Consider the following 22,951-nt stretch of genomic DNA (forward strand, 5'->3'; position numbering starts at 1 on the left):
TTCCCAGCCCCCAATTAAATAGTTTGTCCTACTTTTTTTCACTTTTTAACTTTTAAAATTATGCCCTTTCTCATGTTTGATTCATCTCCCTATCCAGTCTGAGACAGCATCTGAAACATATCAGGCCTCCAGAAATGTTTACTCGAAATTTTAAAAGTGAAAAATCCGGTTTCTACTTCTGTTTAGTAGAAAAGCTAGCAGGGCCTCCTATATTGCAGAAGTGATAAGTGCTTACTGAATGCTTTTTAGAACATTGGTTAAAATAGATCCTTAAGTTTAAGGTGAGATTTCCCCATCTTTTTTGCTTTTTAATGGGGTAGAACTCATTTCACTCTCATTCTCAGCCTTACTGGGTGGCTAGATAAATCATTTTAAGACTCTTACAAAAATAGAACTCAAATTTCAGGCCTCTTAAAAGGTATTGGAATCGTTAACAAGTTTGTAATTCTGTTTTTTCCTGCCTAAAGTTCCTTCCACCTAGCAAAATTGTCTAGAGTCTACATATAATCTAGGATTATGTCAAGTCCCTTGATCATATAGTCACACAGCCCCATCTTAGATTCATCCTACCTTTAGTGAAGCACTACAGCTTGTTTCTTTTCTCTGTGTCTAGGTTTTATTTGCAGCTGCATATTTTTATATGATTGCTTATGCTGTGCAGAAGTAAATTACTTTTTGGTATACTCAGTGAATGTAATGATCTTTTAAAAAATTCACACCGATTTGTAGCCTCCATAATCTTGGTGAATACAACAAAGAAATCTGTTTGTTCTTATTTTGATATTGAAAATATGATAGATGGTGTGATAAGGCCAGCTTCATTAATTCATTTGATAAGTACTATAATATAATAGTTAATTTGTCCATACATGGCCTCCAATTACCTCCTCAATTCCTGGTAACAGCCACAACCTCATCTTTCATTTTCATTACCTACCAGTTAATTGCACTAATGGGTTTTGCTTTTCATTTCTGCACGGTTTTCATTAGAAAAAGTGGCAAGTGTTAACTCTTTTTCAGGCTTTGTACTCAAGAGAAGAACAAGGAACATAGATTTTTTTTTTTATAATTTTTATGTAATTGTGCTTGCTAGCCTCAAAATTCCAGATGACTACTTCTAACTTTTACTTTTTTAGAAAAGAAGAGGCTTATTTGGGACCAATAAATTCTGCCAGGTAAGGAATATTGGTAGCTAGAGCTATGTAGTAGGATTTTTTTTCCTTAAAAAAAAGCTTCTTTAGTATTTCCTGATAAATCATAATTTTCTGAATCCGCAGTTCTTTGCAGTGTGAACTAACATGAACTAATTTAACATGATTATTTAACGAGACATTTGTTCATTTAAATGTTATATATTATAAACATTTTAATAAATATTTTTGAAAGCACTTATTCATTTTTAACAATGAAATGTCTATGAAATGCCAGTTGAATCTTTAAAAATGAGAATTTACTGAGCAATTGCAATACCTCCAATAATTTACCTGAGTATTCTACACAAGAAATCATTATGACATAGATATATGTAACTTTGACTATAATAAATTGAATCACTTGCATTTGTCACATTTTAGGATTTGTGGGAATGTTTTCATTCATCCTGAAAATCGGTGATTGAATAAAAGAATTATTAATGATTTAGTTATACACATTTCATTATGATTACAGAGAGCTGACATTGAACTAGTAGATGGAAAAATTTAAGTTAATATAGATTAATATCATAGTTATTTTATCTAACTTTTAGAGCACTGTAGAAATGCCAAGAAAAAATTTAGAAGTCTAATGTGCTATCCATTACACCATAGAGCCAGCCAAGAAAAAATTTAGAGTTTTACCAGTTTGTATTTTAAAAAAAAAAGGTATCTGAAAACCTTCTCTGTTGCTCACATCTGAATCCCACAGAAATGACTCAGGTATTTATAGTTATTGCATCAGATGGCAAACACTAAAACAAAACATCAGCTTGACACTGTTTCAAGATATCAGATAAATTGGCGAATGAAATATTCTCTTTCATATCATTCAAAGTCTTCTTTCATTTAAATCATGTCCCCCCAAATGACATTTGAATATAAAAATATTAACAGAATTTTTTGATAAACAACAGAAGAAGAGAAAAGAGATTTAGACAAGAATAAAAAGTGGATCTTTTCACAAAACCTATAAGGAAGTAGAGAACCAAGTGGAAAATAAAGAAAATCTGTTCCAAGTGAGAAACATGAGGGTAAAATTTTGATATGATTAGCGATAAGTCATTCAAAGGATGAAAGGCAGCAAGAGTTAATGACAGGCAGCAAAGAAGGGGTAAAAGGGCTGTATGTATTTGATTTTATGAGAAAAATTAGCATTATGTATATAAACTAGAGAACCTAATTCTGGTGAGAGTTTCATGAAGGGACTTCCTTAGCTTGTTTTTCGGAGAGCAGATGCGTTTGTATTTGGAGTGCTCGCCTACAACTCACCTTTCAGGACAGAGAGCTCTCAGCCTCTGGAACATGAAGGCATATTTTCTAGCTGATGTGGTACAAATGTGAGATTTGAGCAAAGTAAAGCTGTTAGACAGCTAACAATTTCAAAAATTTAAAGGGGACATATATTCAAAGATCTTGTTAAAGTTTTCAATAGATATCATGGTTTACTAAAAATTTGGAACTCGATTTTTGTAGATCTGTCTTTTGTCTGTGTTTCTATATTGCATGGGAACAACTAGGATATGTGCATTTACTTTAAGTGATGAAACTTTTAATTTTTAATGTTAATTTTCAATATATTTTTTGAAAGGAGTGATAGGAAAGTATACATTAAAACTATGATTTCATGGCAATTATTGTTTATGTGTTGTAGAAGTCTGTTTTAATTTAAATCAAATTTAAATTAAAGAAAAAATGTCAGTGTATGGGCATGGCAAAAATAACAAAAGTGGTATGCTGAAAACTGGTGTTTGGGAAATATTCATATACTTTAATCCCATGTAGTTCACACATCACCAGATGGGTAATATTTTTCAGAGCCTGTGAACAGAAATCATCTCAATAAAATACTCTTGTTTTTTAACTTTACAAAACAGTATAGTTTTTGCATCCTACCTTGTTAGGCTACTTTATTTTTAAACCTATCCAAATTGATTTGCCATCTCTAGGAACTATCAGAAAGTATAGTTTAATATTTTACAAATGAATGGATAAATTTAACTGTATGCATTTGTGGGTAAAATAATAAACTTAACTAGGATTTTATTTTCTGACTTTTTGAGATTTTCTTTGCTGCATGGAAGATTATTTTTATTGTTACTATTCTCATTAAACAAAATTTAATACAATCAATTATGACCTTGAAAAAATGAATCCCTAGATTTTTCAGTAATGATATTTTATGTTTAGTAAACACAATACTCCTAACAGTTTTTCTTTTTTACTTATTAAATTATCATACATAAATTCACTTTTGAGGGGTGTGTATAGTTCTATGAATTTTAACACATGTATAGATTTGAATGACCATCACTACAGTTAGGATATAGAATAGTTCCATCACTCCAAAAATCTCCCTCTTCACATTTTTAAGCTTTCCAAACCACTATAAATGTTCTTTATTGTGGGAATACATAGTCCTGCCCTCTAAAACTTGTAGCAAAAAAAAATTGGCTCATTTATTATTCAATGACTCTTCAATACACCCTCTTTACTAATGTATTTAAGTTCTTCTAATTGCTAATTTTGCATTTTGTTGATTTATAATCATGATTAGAGATAGTATTCATTTCTCCTCTCTATCAAATATCAACTAATCCAATTTAATCTCTAACCTCAGGAGATTTCCTAGATGGTGGTGTCAGTGGATCTGCCCTCATTCATGTTACATCTGTTTATAAGTAATGCTTTTTTCATCATCTGCATTGTTTTTTGAACTGCCACTTGTCTGATGTTAATGCTGGAGATTATTATCCGAAGTGCACAAGAGAATCACTGCTGTGTTTCTTTTCATAGGCGCTATATAGATAGAGGTGTTTCCTTTCCTGAGTGTTTTAATGGCTTTGTGCTGTACTTTTTCTGTTTGAGCACTTTTATCTCTGTATATTTCTCTGAATATGTATGATACATACAAGCCAAAAAGGGGAAATTCACAGACTATAAATCAAAACTTAACTTTATCAATATTTAAACAAGGGTTGCATATTAACCAATGTGTTTTAGGCATTTAAGTGTACAACTGTGACATGCATTTTCAGAGAATGGATTTCAATCTATGATACATGAAAGTTAATAAATTATTTTAAAATAAAGATCAGTGTTTTATATGCTAAGAGCCTGTCATTTATGACTCTGCCATAAATCAAAAATTAAGAAACTTAAATATATCTGTAATAATTGTCATTAAGGTCATTTGAGACCATCTCTAGTATTACTACCTCATACAAGGAAAGCATTAACAAGTTAATTTTAACCTTGACCTTTGGATCTTAAGTTTTCTTGTTTTACAGTTCTTTTAAGGTTTTTCAAGGCTCCTTTTATGGAAATAAGATTTCTTGGAATGTGGTGATTCTCCTGTGGTCTTTTTTGTGTTATGATTTCAAACCAGTTTTTTGTTTCTGTTTTTGTCATTTGTTTTTATTTTTAACTTCTGGAGACATATTACTGTTGAGTGATATTCTTTATTATCCTTGTTTAACTAAAAGTTAAAACCTTAAGGAATAACATAGCTACTTTTATTTGCTCACACTGTTGTCTATCCTTTGAAGTTGTAAATTGACTATTTTATCATTTGCTCTTCAGATGGATCCTGTGCAAAAAGCAGTCATTAACCACACATTTGGAGTGTCCATTCCCCCAAAGAAGAAGCAAGTTATTTCTTGTAATGTCTGTCAGCTTCGCTTTAACTCAGATGTGAGTATCACCTTTTCATTGCTCTCTGTAGTTTGTCAAGCTGAAGGTCTGATCGGTCTGAATATGTACATCTCTTCATATTTACATACTCTCCAGCAGCCACACCTGTTGGTAGCCCCACTTATTTCAGTGTGCCAGTTTTCCAAAAGATTTGGGCTCAATGTTTAAAACTTAAGCAATAGAGTACAGTCAGCCCTCCATATCCATGGGCTTCACATCCACAGATTCAACCAACCTTGGATTGAAATATTTGGGAAAAAGATGTAAAAGAATGATACAACATTAAAAAGTAATACATATTTAAAAACAAGGAGAAGAAAACAGAAAATGATTAATATAAAAAATCCCTCACACCGTGGCTCATGCCTGTAATCCCAGCACTTGGAGAGGCGAAGGCAGGAGGATTGCTTGAGGTCAGGCTGGGCAACAGAATGAGACCCCCATGTCTCCAAAAATTTTTAAAAATTAGCCAGGTGTGGTGGCACATGCCTATAGTCCTAGCTGCTTGGGAGGCTAAGATGGGAGGATCACTTGAGCCCAGGAATTCGAGGCTGCAGTGAGCTATGATCACACCACTGCTCTCTAGCCTGGAAGACAGAGTGAAACCCTGTCTCAAAATAAAAAAATAAATAAAAATAAATTAAGAATTTCTCTATGAAAGTAATCAATCTCACCTGTATCATTTTATACTTAATTGCTCCAATTATATTTACTTGTCAAAAATACTCAAATAGTAGAAAATATGAAAAAAGGTTTTAAAATGATATGAAAATATTTTTAAAAAATACAATGCAATGAATGCTGAAGAAAACCATTGTTCTTACTCTTGATATAAAGTGTTACATTTTATGTGGGTGCCAAATTTTGTTAAATACCTGAGAAAATAATTAATTTACTATGTGATTTATGTTTTCCCAAAACATGAACATACAGGGAAAGCTTCATAAATTATTTTATCTGGTCAGCATAAGCATCCTGCTAAAAAAAGATAACAAATGAAGGAACAAATCAATCTCTTTTATGAAAGCAGATTTTAAAATGTATAAATAAAATAACAGGAAAGCAAAATAAATGATATTAGAATATTTGTAATATTATGTTACTAAGTAAAGCCAATGACCAATATAAATCAGAATCTGAAGGATGTGTGATATTTCCGGAGTTACTTGATCCCAGAAGCCATTTTGCAAGAGTATGTTAAGGAATAATGTTTTTTTGAAATACTAAAATAACAAATATTCTTGTTTGCATATACTATTAGATGATGTTTTGGTAATTCTACCATAGGAAGCATAGTAAAATTTATAGTCATCAGAAGAGAGGAGATATATTTGTCATGATTTATAAAATTATATTTAATGCAATTTCCATCAAAAGTTCAATGAAAATTTTTTGGTACCTGATAAAACTCCATGTGTAAGAATCAAAATGTACCTAAATAAATTGAGAATTCAAAGTTTTAATATTGCTAAAATCTCAATCTCTCCAAATTGATCTATAGATCCAGCAAAATCCTGATCAAAATTCCAAAGGTTTTTTTCTGTAGAAAATGGCAAGCTGTTTCTTAAATATACATAGAAAAGAAAAGCCCTAGAAAGCCAAAACATTTTTTAAGTACAAATTTAGAAAACTTATACTTCCTGATTTCAATACTTGCTATAAAACCTACAGTAATAGAGACGGTGAAAATGGTAAAAAAAAAAAAAAAAAAAATAGTAGACACATTGATTAGACGCATTGAACAGAATAGAGTCCAGAAATAGACATAGACCTATATCATCAGTTGATTTTGAACAAAGTTGAGGCAATTCAATGGAGAAAGGCTTATCTTTCCAAGAAATAGTGCTAGAACAATTGGATATCTATAGGCAAATTTTTGAAAAAACCTTGACTGCTACCTCATATAAAATATAAAAGCTAATTCAAATGGATTATACATATAAATAGAAACATAAAACTTTAAAACTTCTAAAAGGGAACATAGTAGAAAATCTATTTGGCTTTGCATTAGGCAAAGGTTTCTTAGACAGGAAACAAAAAGTATGAACCGTATAAAGGCTAATATATTGGACTTCATCAAAATTCAAAACTTTCACTCTTCAAATGACACATTTACACTGTAAAGAAAATGAAAATACAAGCTATAGACTGGGAGAAATATTTGTATCTGCTTAAGGACTTGTATACAAAATACATAAATAACTTACAACTCAATAATCAATGATAAATGGGGAAAAGAGTTGAATAAGCACTTTACCAAAGAAGAAATATGAATGACAAATAAACACATAAAAAGATGCTCAAGGAAATACATATTAAAGCCACAATCAGATAGCACTACACCTATTAGAATGGTGAAAATTAAACAAACTGATAGTATCAAGTGGCTAGGAGGAAGAGCAACTGGAACTCTCATGCATTGTTAATGTGAATATAAAATGGAGCAGCCACTTTGGAAAACACTTATACATACATTTCCCATACAACCAGCAATTCCACTTCTAAGTATTTATCTAAGACAAAGGAAAACATATATTCATACATATGTGCTTTTAAAGTAACTTTATTTATAATTGCCCAAAACTGGAATCAACTCAAATGTCCATCAACTGATGGATAAACAAACTGTAGTACAGCCATACAATGGAATACTACTCAGCAATAAAAAGAAATAAGGTATCGATACATGCTACAACATGGATGAATGTCCAAGGCAGTATGCGAAATGAGAGAAGTTAGACACAAAGACTATATACTGAATGATTGCACTTATATAACTTTCTGCAAAAAAACAAAATTATGGGGATAGTCAGATCAGTAGTTGACAAGGGCTGAAGGTAAGGTTAAGGAATTGACCACAAAGGGGCATGAAGGAACTCTCTTGAAAATATTCTATATTTTCATTGTTGTGTGGTTATATGATGCTTTGTTTTTCAAAACTCATAGAACTGAATACCTAAAAAAGGAATTTTACTATATGTAAAGTATACTTTAGTAAACCTGACTAGAAAAAAATCAATGATTTAGTTTTGAGCCACAAAATATTTTATAAATAGAAGACTAATTTATGATAGAGATCCAACCACTAAATATATTAAACCACGATATTACTACTAGATTAAATGTAAAATAAAGGACTTTTACATGAATGGACAGAATAATAAATACTGAAATAGGCCCAAGTAAATTTAACAGTTTTGCATAGCTATTATTCAACTTTCTACAGTTATATAGGGAAATTAAAGTGTATAATTTTATGAATATAAAATGAAAATGTTCACTACTCACCTGACCACTTACAAAATGAAGGCCCACCTGAAGACATGCTCCACCTTTAACACTAACACTGTCACTGCAGCAATGCCAAATGATAAAAACATCTCATGATACAATATAGATTTCAAAGTGAAATTTCAAAAATTTTACAAAAGATGCAGCATTTCATGAAGTCTGTGAGTGTAATGTTAGAGACTGCTTGATATACAAAGCCACTGACAAATGAGGATTTGCCTGTTAGAAGAGTTAATTTAAGAAGAGAAAAATTAACAAAGTTGATGATTCAAAACAAAAGATTTTGAATATCCAATGAATAATGGGGGCTTTGGGACAATTATCAATCCTTGAATTTAAAAAAAACATATATTTACATGGTTCAAAATCATAGTAATTTTAAAAAATACATTGAAAAATCTATCACATTCCCCTTCTTCCCAGCCTGTATGTTGTTCCTTGTTTGTAACCACTTTTATATTTTTTGCATATCTTTCCAGGGTTTGTTTATGCAGATATAACTATGAATATATATTGATATTTCCTCCCTTTTCTACACAAAATGTAGCATACTATTTATACTTTTCTTTGTCTTGCATTTTTTATGTAACAATGTATCCTGGAGAATTTTCCCTGTCAGAACATAGAGAGCTCCCTTATTCTTTTTTTTTTTTTTTTGAGACTGGATCTTGCTCTATTGCCCCAGCTAGAGGGCTAGAGTGTAGTAGTGTCATCATAGCTCACAGCAACCTCAAATTCCTGGGCCCAAGTGATCCTTCTGCTTCAGCCTCCCAAGTAGCTGGGACAAGAGGTGCATGTGTGCACCACCATACCTGGCTAATTTTTCTATTTTTTGTAGAGACAGTGTCTCCCTGTGTTGATCAGGCTGATCTTAAACTCCTGGTCTCTAGCAATCCTCCGGCCTTGGCCTCCCAAAGTGCTGGGATTACAGGCATGAGCCTGTGCCTGGCCTCCCTTACTCTTTTTACAGATGTGATAGGCAAAGATGTCCATGGCCTTATCTCTGGAACCTGTGTTAATATACATGGCAAAGGGGAGTTAAGGTAGTAGATGGAATTAAGGATGCTAATCAGATGATCTCAAGATAAAAGATTATCCTGGATTATTCTGTGGGCCCAAGGTAATCACAAGAGTCCTTAAAAGGAGAAGAGGGAGGCAGAGGAGGCAGAGTGATGCAATGTAAGAAGGACTTTAGTACCCATTGCTGGCAAACCAAGGAATGCAGGCAGCTTTTCTAGAAGCTAGAAGCTAGAAAAGGCAAGAAAATTGTATTTTCCCCTACAGCCTCCAGAAGGGAACTCAATTCTGCCAACACCTCAATTTTAGTCCAGTAAGACCCGTGCCAGACTTCTGACCTCCAGAACTATAAGATAATACATTTGTGTTATTTTAAGCCACTAAGTTTATCATAATTTGCTATGAAAGCAATAGAAAACTAGTACCGTAGTCTATATGTATATATTCCATAGTTTATATAATTAGTTCCTTTTAGGTAGACAGTTGGGTTGTTTCTAATCTTTCCGTATTTCATAGATTTTCATAGTTGATAAATGACAGCACATAAATCTGGGTCTCTTGCCTTTAAATCCACAGCTCTTCCTGTTATATTATGTTGCCTCACGTAACTTTACTTATTGTCTGAGCATTTATTGAGCTTCTACTATATGACAAGCACTTTACTAGTCTCCAGAGTCCAGCAGCAACTTTCACTAGGAAATGGTATGAATGAAAATATTTAAGGTTTGTCCTCATATAGAACCTCCCAGAACATATTTCAGGTCTTCTACTCTGTATTTTCATTATTTCATACTTAGAGAGGCAGCATGATATAGAACACTAGATTGAGTCCTTGAACCTGGGTTTAAGTCCTGATTCTGAACTTGATAAATCACTTCATTACTGTGGGCCTCAGTTTCCTCTTCTGTAATACGACCTAAAATGGACTACATGATCATTGGGAGGATCATTCAAGCTCTATAATTAAAAGTCTCTCTTAGGGCGACAGAATATAAACACTTCCATCTTATAAGTGGAATAGCTAAGACCCAGAAAGAATGACTACGAATTTTGTTTTGTATTTGTGTCATGGGCTGGGTCAGGGGAAGCGTGAGAATTTCTTTCTACATCCAAGAATTGCCCTGGGAGTAGGTTTCACCTTTGACTTGAGCACCATTCAATGTTAGCCATTTTCTTTGTATTTACTAATAGGGACATGGACAAATGTGCACACATAAGCATACGGCCACCAGCTTCCTCTTCACTGCTCAAAAACTCTGTTGATAATAAAGAAAGAAATTAAATTTCTGAGTCATTCTTAGACTCTGGGCAGTACAGCCACAAAGTCTGGATGGCAAATTCACAAATGTGACATATACACGTTCTCAGTGTTTAGTAATGGTGCTATAATCTGCATAACTGAGCTCTGAAACTGAGCATTTTTTATTTGGGGGAAAGTTTATTATTTTATAATTACCCTATTTACATTTTAATGTAAGAATTAAGAAGATGCTCATCCTTATTTTTTTAATAACATTTCTAAATCAGCCTGAGACTGAATTGGCTTCCCTCTTTCAGTATAGAAAATATGTTTATTGAAAAATCTGGAAGGCAGATTTGCACAGTAAACAGACTGCATTTTGCAGTTCTTCGTTACCCATATAAAATGTACCAGGGTAGGCCTCATGCATTAAAATTCAATGTGACCTAGTTTAAGTGTTCTGTAGCCCCCTTTGTCCAGCTTTTATCATCTCAGTAGAACTCCACTGTTGAAAAGCAAAAGGCTACAGCTTTATTTACACAATAGTGTTATGTAAATGAGCAAGCATTAATCACAAACATTTCCCAAATGAACCTTTACAAATTAACACCATTAACTTTGCCAGGAAGCAGGCACTGCAATCCAGGAATAATATGCTTTGCAACTGAGTCCCAGACATTTGCACAAATGTGTGCAGCAACCCAATCCCTAGTTTCTTCTTGACCACCTTTTTTTTTTTCTAACATGATGTATATAACGTGAATGAAGTTGTCCTAAACCTGAATGTTTCTTTACGCTCAATGAAGAAGTGCACTGCAACTGCAGTATGGTCATAAATTGGTAAGCCTAAATCTGAATTTTTACCTTTTGGCTAGGAAGTGCCATTTCTGGAGGTAAGCCTTGCCAGGCAAATAAGCTAAAATGCACTTTAAAAAAATGTTTGAGGCTAACTTTTCTCTTGTTTTGGCTAGGTTGAAAGTTGGCAGATCCTAAATAATTCTAATTTACATATTAGTATCAATTCCTTGGAGAATAATAACAGAAGAAACTGTTACTAATGAAAGAAACTGATTCCTACACCAAATCAAATCGTTACATAAAATCATATCAAAATCAAATTCTTAAACAGATTCTTACACAAAAGTAGAGAAACTTGATTCTCTTAACTGTTAAAAAACAGATTATACTATTATCTCAGAATTCATTATAAATACTCTTAATATATGACAGAATCCATTATGCTTTATTGGCAAATTGAAATAAGAGCATAAAGATCTTTTTAATCAAGTTTTATATACTATAACTCAGGAATTGGCCCTGAAATTTTGGTACTCAAAATTAATACAATTTATTAAGCATGAGATACCATGCCCCTAAATGCTGACTCCATAGGCTTTCATTACTTATTTGGAACCAACTCATTTGATTTTTCAAATTTACAATACTGCCTTTTGAATAACATTATAAACTATGAATCACTTATAGTTCTCATTTTCTTTATTTTATCTTGCTTTGTGCTACATTTGGGTTTGTGATTTTCTTGTTGTTTTTCTTTGTCTTTGTTTTGTTTTCTAGTTTTAGGTTATCCAATATCTCTACCTCTCATTTTAGCTATCTATTGTTTTTGCTATGCTCTATTTCCTCATGTCTGAAGACATAAGGTGATGACCTCATGCCATTTTGTTGATTTATATTAGAGTGATTAAGTACAAATGGACAGGAAATTAAAGGTTTGCTTAGAAGTTAAAATGGTAGAGTGACAAACATTTGTGTGAATATTTCTGTGGGTGACCTGACTCTCCTATTCTTTACTATAAATCTCTGTCTGAAATTTCAGAAAGTGTCATTCAACAATCACCCTCAATTCCCATACGACTGCAGCTGCCATGCGAATGATACGGCCTCAGTGCAACCTCACTACGCATTTTGCATCTTTGTCATCTTAGCAGTTTTCATTTGGATAAGGTCACTTAAGTCATGCCCTCCTGGGTCTTTCTGCCCATATGTCTTTTATTGGTTTTAATTTAATTCCCACTTCCAGATTTGTTTAGCAGTTAATATAATACAATAAAAACTCTTATCTGTCTTGCATAAACAAACTGACCAATCCACCGTGTGCCATTTAGGAGGCCTTAGTGCTGTCTCTGCTAGAGGCCCTGCCATTCTGTCATCCAGCAGAGACCTCAGCCGTCAAGATATTAGGGAGAAAGCCGTAACTTTGGGTTCCACATAAACTCCCTTTGTACATGCTGTTGGCTGATCCTCCATCTTCCTTGGCCACCAGGTCTAACTCCACCTCCCCACCAGCTGCCATGAGGCAGCAAGTCCCCGCAGCAGCTGTGGCGCTTCCTGAGAAACCACAGCAGCCAGGGAAACAGGAACTTCATTAGACACCATGTTTGAAGATGTCCCTTGCAGCAAAAGCAGAAGAGACACTCAGCAGCAAGGCCACCTGCTCTGGTTTTCTGAAAGATGAAACTTTGTATTTGTCATTATATAACATTCTTATAGGGGATTCCACATTGCGCTACTGACTGCTCAGTGCTTACTTTTAACTCTAGAAATTCTGTCTGCATGTTATCAATGTTTCTCTCCCTTGTGCTCTCTTCTAAACCATCACATTTCTCCTTCCTTTCATCTCTACTCAATCTTCTTTTCTTTTAACTCTTCTCTTTTCTTTTCTTCTTCCTCTTTCTCTAGCCCCAAAGTACAACAAGTATAGTTTTCCCTTTCTTTGATATTTGTAGTTTCTTCATTAAGCTTTTTTTAGCTTAACAACTGGATTTATTGCTTTAAATTCATAGGTACTTCACTTGAAAAGACCTCTAGAAGGTTTAAAAAAACCCACATTGAGCATATTTGAAACTCAAACCAACATACTGTTAAAAAAATAAATTTATCTTATATTTCCTAAATTTTCAGACACTGTATTTGATGGTACTTTACCCTAACAGGTATGTCAGAAAAACTTTGAACATTTGTCTTCCAATATTTGATCCTCCCCACCTGACCATCACATATATCCAAAAAATACTCACACGTGTTAACTCTACAGATTAACCATTTCCTCCTTCATACACACACACATGTAAATATATATAACATAATTACTGCTGCCACTCATACACATCTGCAGTATTTTTCTTGAAAGCCCTTGAGATAGATAGCAGCTCCTTTAGTGTATGAATTTATACCATGTTTACATCTATATAATTGTATATTGTATGTATACTATTATGTATAAGGGTATGTATGTGTGTGGGTGTGTGTTTGCAGGAATACTGGTGCCTAGGCTGGTGTTAGGTTTCCCCTATGCTAATAGTGGCCTCACATTCAGTAACAAAATAAGCCATGAAAGTTGATCCTCACAGGAAAGTGAGTTTATGATAAGGGGGTTTGGAGAAAGTCACACTTACACTGAAATCTGCAGCATATGATTAAATAGAGAGATACCACTGCAATAATAATCTCATTGCTGGGCTGGGAACTGAAAAGCTAGTTGCAAAGTTTCCATCTGATGTTCAGCAGTACAAATTATTAAATAAATGAATCATATTGTAAGTTCGGAAAACCAACTGATTCTGTCAAGAAAAAAGGTACTGAAAATAGAAGAAATCAATAGTATCAAATGGAAATCTAGACAATGATAGTCTGCTTTTGTCAAACATTTTACATTTTTCCCATAAATAAGACTTTATATTGATTCTTAGGTTTGGAGGGTAGTGAAGGAGATAGGAGGTAATTAAAAGCATAAATCTCGGGAGCTTGAGAAGGTAATTCTCTGCTTTGCAGACAGAGCTGACAAAATGATGAACATTTTTTGCTTCAACATGACAGAAATATAGCGTGATTACAGGGAGCAGGGACATGTCGTGCTAAAAGTTTTGTTTGATAGCTGCTGCTTAACAAAGCTCTTAACAAAGTTTGGTCAGCTTTTTTGAAGTATATAATAGTTATTTATTAAATTTGAAAAACTCTGGCTTTCAAAGTAGCACTATAATATTACAGAAAGTCACAGTCTTTGTTAGCATTACATTATTTTAAATAATATTTGGATAATTTAGGATTGATTTTAAATTACCACTGAAAAAGGAAGACTAGGTTTAAAAAAGTGAACATTATGATTTCCAAAGATTTATCAGATCCTCTACTAATGGGAAGATTATATAACACATATCATTCAATATTTTTCTGTTTTTTCTTTAAATACATAGATACCTCACATGACTTGTTACTTTAGCTATCTATATGTATTCAATAATACTTAAAAGTAGATGATCAGCCTAATAAGATGTTGTGAAGAATAAAAAATATGAGTGTTACAGGGAAAGTACCAATACCCACCCCCACTCATCAGAATACATTCACAACAGAAAATCACTAAGTATCTATGATTCATCACCAAAACTGCAAGCTTTGGTAGATTTCCATTAAATATTGGCTTGCTGATCAAACGTTCATAACACCTTTTAAAAAAATGCAATGGGTCTTTTCTCCTATGTAAAATGTCTGTGTTAGTAACTCTTAGTCAAAAATAAAAGATTCCCAAAAGGATTTTTAAGTCATTGTGTTGGTAATTTTTTTCATCTAAAAGTTGTCTTGCCTCTTGGGAGCTGGGGAAAGACTGTTCAGGACGTGTGTATTTTCCTTCTTCACTTGGTATGGATTTCTTTAATTAAGACTGGTTGCAGAATCCTTAACAATAAGATAATGTTTTGCTTGATTTTTGTGGTTTGGGATTCTTTAGCTAAAAAATTTATTCAACGTAAAATTAAGATAGGTAGAATTTATAGGCTGAACACCTGTAGTTGATTAGTTTGCTGGTTTAAAGCTTATATTCAGGCTTTATTTAGAACATGCTTGGTTTCCCATAGCTTGTCTTTTATTCTGTATGCTTGAGTGGGGGGAATTGGCTATAATTTTCACAACCTCTACAAGAAAGAAAAGTATTATATTTATGTAAGACAAAAACAAAAAGAAGCTGGATGGAACAAAAAATAGGCTTGTTTACTCCATTGTTTTCAAGTAAGAGGCTGATGTAATATAGTTCAGAACATTCTGCAAAAAAGGTACCTTTTAGTTACCTTCATCTCTCAAGCAGCTCTTTGAATAAAGTGACAGCATTTTGCCCTGGAGGCCAGAGAACTTTAAATATGATGGGTCAGCATAAAGAGCAGTTTTTCTGGAAAGTCTAACTGGCTGTGAGGAACTTTATGATGTGTGGCTTGGGGATCAGGTGGAAGGGGGAGCATACGAGGAAGTATTGCTTTAGCCAATTTCTAAAATTTTAAGCTAGGAAGACTTTGGTAGCAAAATACTGTTGCTAGTTAATATGAGTTCATCAAGGAGAGTGAAGAAGCAGTTAACTTGGCCAGAGACAGGAGAAGAGAATCCAAATAACTCCAGTCTTGAAAGCAAGATCTGAGAAATACTCTCATAGAACTGGTTATCTATCTGGGGAAACAAAACTAATACACTTATTAATAGAAACACTGGTGAACTGTATGATGTTAATCCAATATTATAAATTTAATTATGAATTTAGGAATGGAGATAGCATGTGGGCTGGAATAATCACGAAAGGAAAGCTACCATTTGATAGATGCCTACTTTCCTGCCAGGCCCTATACTAGATACTCTTCACATATATTATCTCTGTATTTCCACAAAGGTTTTTGGATGAGGGCAAGCTGAGAAAGACTTGAGAGATGGTCAGGATTTGAAGGAAAGAGAATTGAAGAATTATAAAATATTAGAACTAAAATAAATAGGGTTTGTTAAGAATATGGTCCATGGATAGGCTGCAGGTGGCCCGTGGAACCCCTAAAACTGTATAAAATTTTGTGTGTCTGCACACCTGAAGCTATGTTCACTTAAGACAGGTGATGGAATCTTCCCTTCTCTCAGGGTGAATATTCCACAGCTTCCTTTGGCAATATGTTCTAGGATTTAATCACTTTTAGTATTATTTCATCTTACCCAAATCTTAAAAACAAAAAACTAACAAACAAAAAAACGAAAAGAAATTAAATTTTGGTCTTTTTTTTCCTTCACTTCAGTCCTACATTTTAGGGCACATAGATAGTAAGTGTTGTATTCACTATTTAGAAAATAGATCTGATAAACAAGGACTCCAGAGAATACATCACTCTGTTAAGGTTCTGACTTTTAGGGCTGAGAATATGATTCCTCTCATTAATTTGTGTTTCATTGAGATTAAAAAGTATGGTTTAGCTCTAATAAATGATAATTTTGTTACTTTATCAGTGGTATACCTACATATTTGACACTCAATGCAGATTATTTTTAACATTCCCTCCTCTATAGGATGAAGGCATTTTCGGAAGTAGTTGTGAAGTATTAGGTCGCTAAATATGAAATGTCTGATTTCAAATCAAAAGTGTGGCTTATTATATATCAAACAGGAAGAAGTACAATTAATCAAAATATGTGCCTAAACTGTAGGCACAGTTTTGCCATCTTAACGTTAGCTTGTTTATGCCAGCAGTGAAGAAGCCTGGAGAGCAAGTGGTGATGAAATTGCAAAAGGCATTTTCCACAGCTTGTTGATAATTGAATATTTTTCCTTGCAAGAGGTGGTCCAAAGCCTGGAGGAAGTGGTAGTCAGTTGGTGCATGGTCTAGTGAATACTGTGGATGATGGAGAGTTTAAGTCCAGCTTCTGTAGTTTGAGCAGCATTGTTTATGCTACATGTGGTTCAGTGTTGTCTTGCAAGAGGATAGGCCTGTCTCTATAGACCTATCCCAACTGTTCAATCACAAGCATCCTCATCATTTAATCCAATTGGTTGTAGTAGACATCCGTTGTAATCATTGTAATTGACTGACCAGGTTTCATGAAGCTGTAGTGGATAATATCAGCGCTGGACCACCAAACAGACACCATTAGCTTTTATTGATGAATATTAAGTTTGGGACTGTGTTTTGGCACTTCATCTTTATCCAACCATTGTGCTCAATGCTCACTATTGTCAAAAAGAATACATTTTTTATCACATGTAACAATATGGTGTAAAACTGATTTGCCTTTATGTCGTGACAGCAAAGAAAGGCAAGCTTTGAGATGATTTCTTTTCTGACGCTCGTTTAATTCACTTGGAACCCATCTATCCAGCTTCTTTACCTTGCAGATTTGTTTCAAATGGTCTAATATTGTTGCAATAGTAACCTCAAACCTTGCTGCTAACTTACATGTAGGTTGAGATGGATTCGCTTCCACTACAGCTTTCAGCTCATCATTATCCACCTTGGTCTCAGGTCACCCATGTGGCTGATTTTCAAGATTAAAATCACCAGAACAGAACTTCTCAAACTATCAATGTACTATGCATTCATTAGCCATATCCTTCCCAAACACTTTGTTGATATTTTGTGCTATCTGCACTGCATTGGTTCTACAAAGGAACTCATATTCGAAAATAACACGAATTTTTAACTTATCCGTGGTTTCACAAAAATTACTCTAAAAAAATTTTTTAAAGTTAATCACAAGCCAAGACGTGTGTTTAAAAGACTGAGGATGTGCCTTCACAATAAACATAAAACAAGAAGTGTCAAAGTGAAATGTCAGAGATACCAACTGTCAAACTTAGTACTTAAGGAAATCGGACATTTCATACTTAATAACCTAAATCCACTACTACACTTCACAGTTGGTGCTGTCTCACTCTTAAATTTAAAACACAAATAAAAATTCCAAGTAGTCATGTAAAATGAAAGAATTGAAATATTTCAAGTTTTGTTTCTTTGTCTTTAAAATAACTGTGCTATCATTAGTTCAAATCAACTGTTGAAATGCAAGAATGTGCGTGGCACAGGGTTTGCAAACTTGAACTACATCTGAAATAAGCTTGAATGATTCCTAACCATTAAAAACTTACTCTTAAAATAAATAGATGTAGCTAATGAAGTCACTTGAACTGGGAATTCAACTGTATAACTACAAGTTCTCTGTACTACAACTTCCATGTAGTTAATTAAAAGATAAGAAAAATGTGCTAATTTTAAGTTTACATATATATTATTGAAACTCAACTATAACCACAGCAGTTGTTTAGAACTTAGACCAACAATTTTTTTTTTTTCAGGGAAGAGTATTTTATTACTATAGTTAAAATTCCCAGCATGTAATGATAGTAAAAAGCATACTGATTTTTAGTCAGTTTTGTTATCGTGTTTAAATTATCTACAGATAGTGCAACCCCTTAGTTCCTGCACCTGAGGTAGACAATCCCACAGCCCTGTCTTCAGTATACCCCACTGATATTTATTGTTCAGTTAATAGGAATTCTAGTTTTGCTTTAAATACATGTTACATTTAACAGAGGAGATATGGAATGCTGACTTATGATCACCAAATAGTTGCCTTTTTATCTTTGATAATGCCCACTGAAAGTTCTCTGAAAAGTAGCTCTCCTTATCTCTGATCTTTAAGCTTAAGGTGATTACCTGGTTTTTGCCCTGGAAAGAAATAACATTCTGTACTATGAGAGACACCTATGGAATCCTTTTATATAACGATTTATTTTTATATGTCATGAATTTTTAATGGCTTTTTCTTCTATCATTTGAGAGGAATGAAAAGGCTCTTAGATTCACTAAAGGAGTAGTTAGGGTTATTTGTTCTAGTTTTGTAATTTAAATTGTTTAAGCTGACAAAATGCCCTATATACACTTTTAAACTGAAAATACTAACAATCTCTTTTTGAGATTTAATTTATACGTTTGCACAGATGGTCATAGAAGGAGGTATTCATTAACATCTGTAAATGTTGGGAAAATGATGGATGTCTATATTTGTAAAATGCCAGAATAGAATTACTGAGTTTGCAGATGTAAATTTAAAAATACAAAATTTGAATATCTGAGAAACATTCTTTTTAAGCTAGCTTTCTAGAGATTCAGACATTGAATAATTGTCTTTTGCATAAATTTCCATTTTTATAAGTTCAGTAAATTCTTATTAATTTGGACTACATTAATTAGGGATTTGTGATCATTCAGGTATAGGCAAATTTTACTTTTGTTTGATTCAAATTCTTTCTTCAAAGATAATGCAAATGATTATTGCGAAGGAGGTTGAAGCATAGAGATTTACCAGACCAGCAGAACCACCCTTTTGAAGCATACTTAAAGGTCACATCTCCAAACCTATTTTCACCTCCAGATCATCCTCTCTAAGGAAATGATCTTTTTTTTTTTTTTTTTTTTTTTTTTTTTTTTTTTTTACCAGAGTGGCTAAGGTAGAATGATCTGTTCTGTTTTGGATCGTCCATTGTGAAGGTTGTTTGGACCTGGGCTTAGGGCTTGCTTTGGGGCCCTGTAGTGTAGTGGTTAAGAGCCCAGTCATTTAATCCTGGGTTTGAATCCAGGGTCTTTAATTTCTGGTAGTGTGATATTGGGCAACTACTTAACTTTTCAGAGTCTCTGTAAACTTGAGCTAATAATGCTTGCCTTATGTGGTTTTATGAGTGTTCACTGAGATACTACTTGTGAAATGCTTAGCATTGTGTGGTACACAACAAACAATAAATAGTAGTTATTTGTCACCATTTTATTATTGAATTAAAAGTAATTTTTGTAACTTGACATTGTGTTTGCAGCCTTTCTGGCTGCTATATTCTTTCTATGGCTCTGTATCCTTCAACTCTTTGAAGTGATAAGCGAGGTGCAGTTAATTTCCTTAGAGCAGCAGCTGTATATAGGCCCTGTATTTCACACAAACATGGCTACCACTACACTTTCTGTGTAATATCACAAATATTTTTCCAGCACATGAGAACCTCATGTTATTTTCCAGTTATTTTATGAGGTTGCTTTGAAATTACAGAATAGTATTTTAGCACTTAAGATGTTACTGAACTTCAGTGAGACTGTAGTTTCTCCTTGAAAGTTTTGTATGTATATTTTTAAATTATTTTTCCTCTGAAATTTTCACTTCCCTTGGCCTCTGTGTCTTACTACACTCTTATTTATCCAGCTCTTCTGGTAGCCCCTTTTGTGTATCCTGTGCTGACTTCTCATCCCCATCCTACCCATTAAGTATAGCTGTTTCTCAAGATTCTTTCCTCAAATCGATTTTTTTCTCTCTTTACTTAATTCGTTAAGAACCTCACCCATCCCCAAAGTTTCATCCACCTTTTATTTTATCATGTGGTTTCCAAATAGCTGTCAACAGCCTTGGCCGCTTTTCTCAACTACCACTTGTATTTCCAGTTGTTTGTTGAACCTCTCCACTGTGTATCTCATTAGCAGCCTAAATAGAAGATGCCAAAACTGAATCTCCATTTTTCTCTGCCAAACTTTCCCATCCACCATAATTGCACCTTTTTGTTATTCATTTTGCCATTTTCCCTGCCATTTGGGTCTGAAACTTTTAAAGACAACTCACTATTTTTTCTTCACCTACTTTACTTCTATTGCCAAATAATAAAGATTCTCTCTCCATTCACTTATTCATTCATTCATCCATCCATGTAATCTATATTTATCAAACACTGCCTAGAATGTTTCAGGTGGTGTGCTAAGTGCAAGAAATATAATGAAGAACAAAAATCATACAGGTACAAATCTTAATGAAGGTTATTGTCTGGTGGGAGAAGATAGACATTAATCAAATAATTATATAAATTAATAATTAACTTTAAATTGTAAGGAGTGCTATGAAGGCATGAATCTAAGAGTTAGAGTAAGACCTAGTCTGGAGGATCCTGGAAGACTTCCTAAGGAAGGAAAGTTTGATCTGGGTTCTGAAGGAGAAATAGGAGTGAACCAGGAAAAGAGAGAAGGGATGGTATCCTAGGCATGTGCAAAAAGGATAGCACTGTTCTTATACTACAACCACACTGTCTTTTAGTTCCTCAGAGAACAACAGAGAGAAACCAAACAAAACAAGAGGTGGGTAGGGAGTAGGCCATGCAAATCTTGAATATGATAATTTTAGATTTTAAACTATGAACAGTGAAAAAGCACTGCAGATTTTAAGCAGAGGAATAGCATGATCAAATTTGTGTTTTAAAAATATCACTCTGGCCTGTACATGGAGAACAGATTATAAGAGAGCAAAAGGGGCCTTTGTATGTTCACAAAAGTGGCTGTTGTAATAGTTCAGGCAAAAGATGATGGCAGTTTGGACTAAGGTGCTTGTGGTAGAGATGTAAAGAATCAGCTTGACTAGACAAATATTTAGGAGGTAAAATCTATAGAACTTGGTGATTGAATATCAAGGTGGATGTAAAGTGTACCAGTGAGGATGTTCCCTGGATTTAGTTTTTCAAAAGATGTGAAGCAACGGTATTGACAGAAAAGGAATGCTGGGAAAGGACTAGATAGATTGGGCAGGAAAGCAGAGACAAGTGACGCCATGATTTTGGTTTTAAACTTATGTTTAAGATGATTGGAGATATCCAAGTGGATATTCTGATTCTGGAGCTCAGAAGAAAGGTTGGTGTAGAGAAGCTAACGGAAGTTGCAGTGTGGGTGAGATTGAATAGACAGTAGAGGGGAAACTTTGAAGTGAGAAGACAAGAAGGCCTAAGACTGAGCCTCAGAATATATCAACATTTAATGACTGAGTCGGGGAGGGTAAGTCTGCAAATGGTTCTGAAATGAAGATATGGGGAACCAACCTGGGAAAGAGTGCCCTGAAAAAAGAAGTGAGAGGTCAGCAGGATCAGGTGCTCCTAAATGGTCAAGCAAGCTGATGAATAAAAGATGTTCTTGGTTTTAGGATTTAGGGTGTTGGTGTCTTTGGTGAAGTCCATTTCAGGGGATTGAGGTAGACCAGATTAGAATGAGAAAATGAGGATGTATGTATGATTATATTAACAGATTATTCTGTGAAAGGGAGCAGAGTGATAGAGTGAAACGTTAGGGGTGAAAGTGAGTTGAAGGTTGGCTTGTATTGGGTTGGGGAGATCTGAGCTTTCTATGACACTGATGCTGAGGATTTGTTTGAGGGGGGGATTGAATATAAATGTGAAAAAGAGAAGGGATGATAGGCAGAGGGGGATGCAAAAAGAATGGCATCTCTGGTTAGAGAGACTTATAGTTCCTTTTCTATACAGCCCCAGCTCTTGGTTTACCAGTGCCCCTGAAGTCTGAAATCTGTGTCTTTAAGAACCCAATTACTCCCTGTCTTGCTATGGTAAGAACCTCCTAGTTACTATCCCATCTATTCTACTCTTTCCTTCCAGTAAGTCTTTGTCAAATTGTGCTACAACAAAAGCCTTTAGTGCCTTCTCACTATCTGTCTAATTAACTATGCTATTTAACTGCCTTTCCACTACTCAGCATTTAAGGCCTAAATAATGTGGCCCTTACCTTTCTAATCTTTTCTTCTACTCTTAACTTTGCACACACCTACATTTTGTTCAAACTGGATTATTCCTATTTCCCTAAACATACATTGGTTTTTCCAGATATCTTTTTCTTAGTATAGTCTTCTTATTGGGAGAATCTCTGCCTTTGAAATCCTTTCCATTATCAAAGGCCAATCT

The 22,951-nt window shown here is 34.0% G+C and overlaps 1 protein-coding gene across 9 annotated transcripts in view; it reads left to right on the forward strand.

The window, feature by feature from the left end:
- Window positions 1-22,951, forward strand: part of ZNF385B (zinc finger protein 385B) — a 362,512-nt gene that overhangs the window by 293,987 nt on the left and 45,574 nt on the right. For 6 of the 9 annotated variants that reach the window (XM_045559849.1, XM_045559851.1, XM_045559854.1 and 3 more), the window contains 2 exons: window positions 1,137-1,175; window positions 4,776-4,886. In XM_045559849.1, the coding sequence (XP_045415805.1) occupies window positions 1,137-1,175; window positions 4,776-4,886 (150 nt within the window). The remainder of the gene's footprint in view (window positions 1-1,136; window positions 1,176-4,775; window positions 4,887-22,951) is intronic. The other 3 variants (XM_045559852.1, XM_045559855.1, XM_045559858.1) reach the window with 1 other exon arrangement.

This window comes from Lemur catta, chromosome 8 (assembly GCF_020740605.2).
Source record: "Lemur catta isolate mLemCat1 chromosome 8, mLemCat1.pri, whole genome shotgun sequence".
In the NCBI taxonomy this organism is placed as follows: Eukaryota; Metazoa; Chordata; class Mammalia; order Primates; family Lemuridae; genus Lemur; species Lemur catta.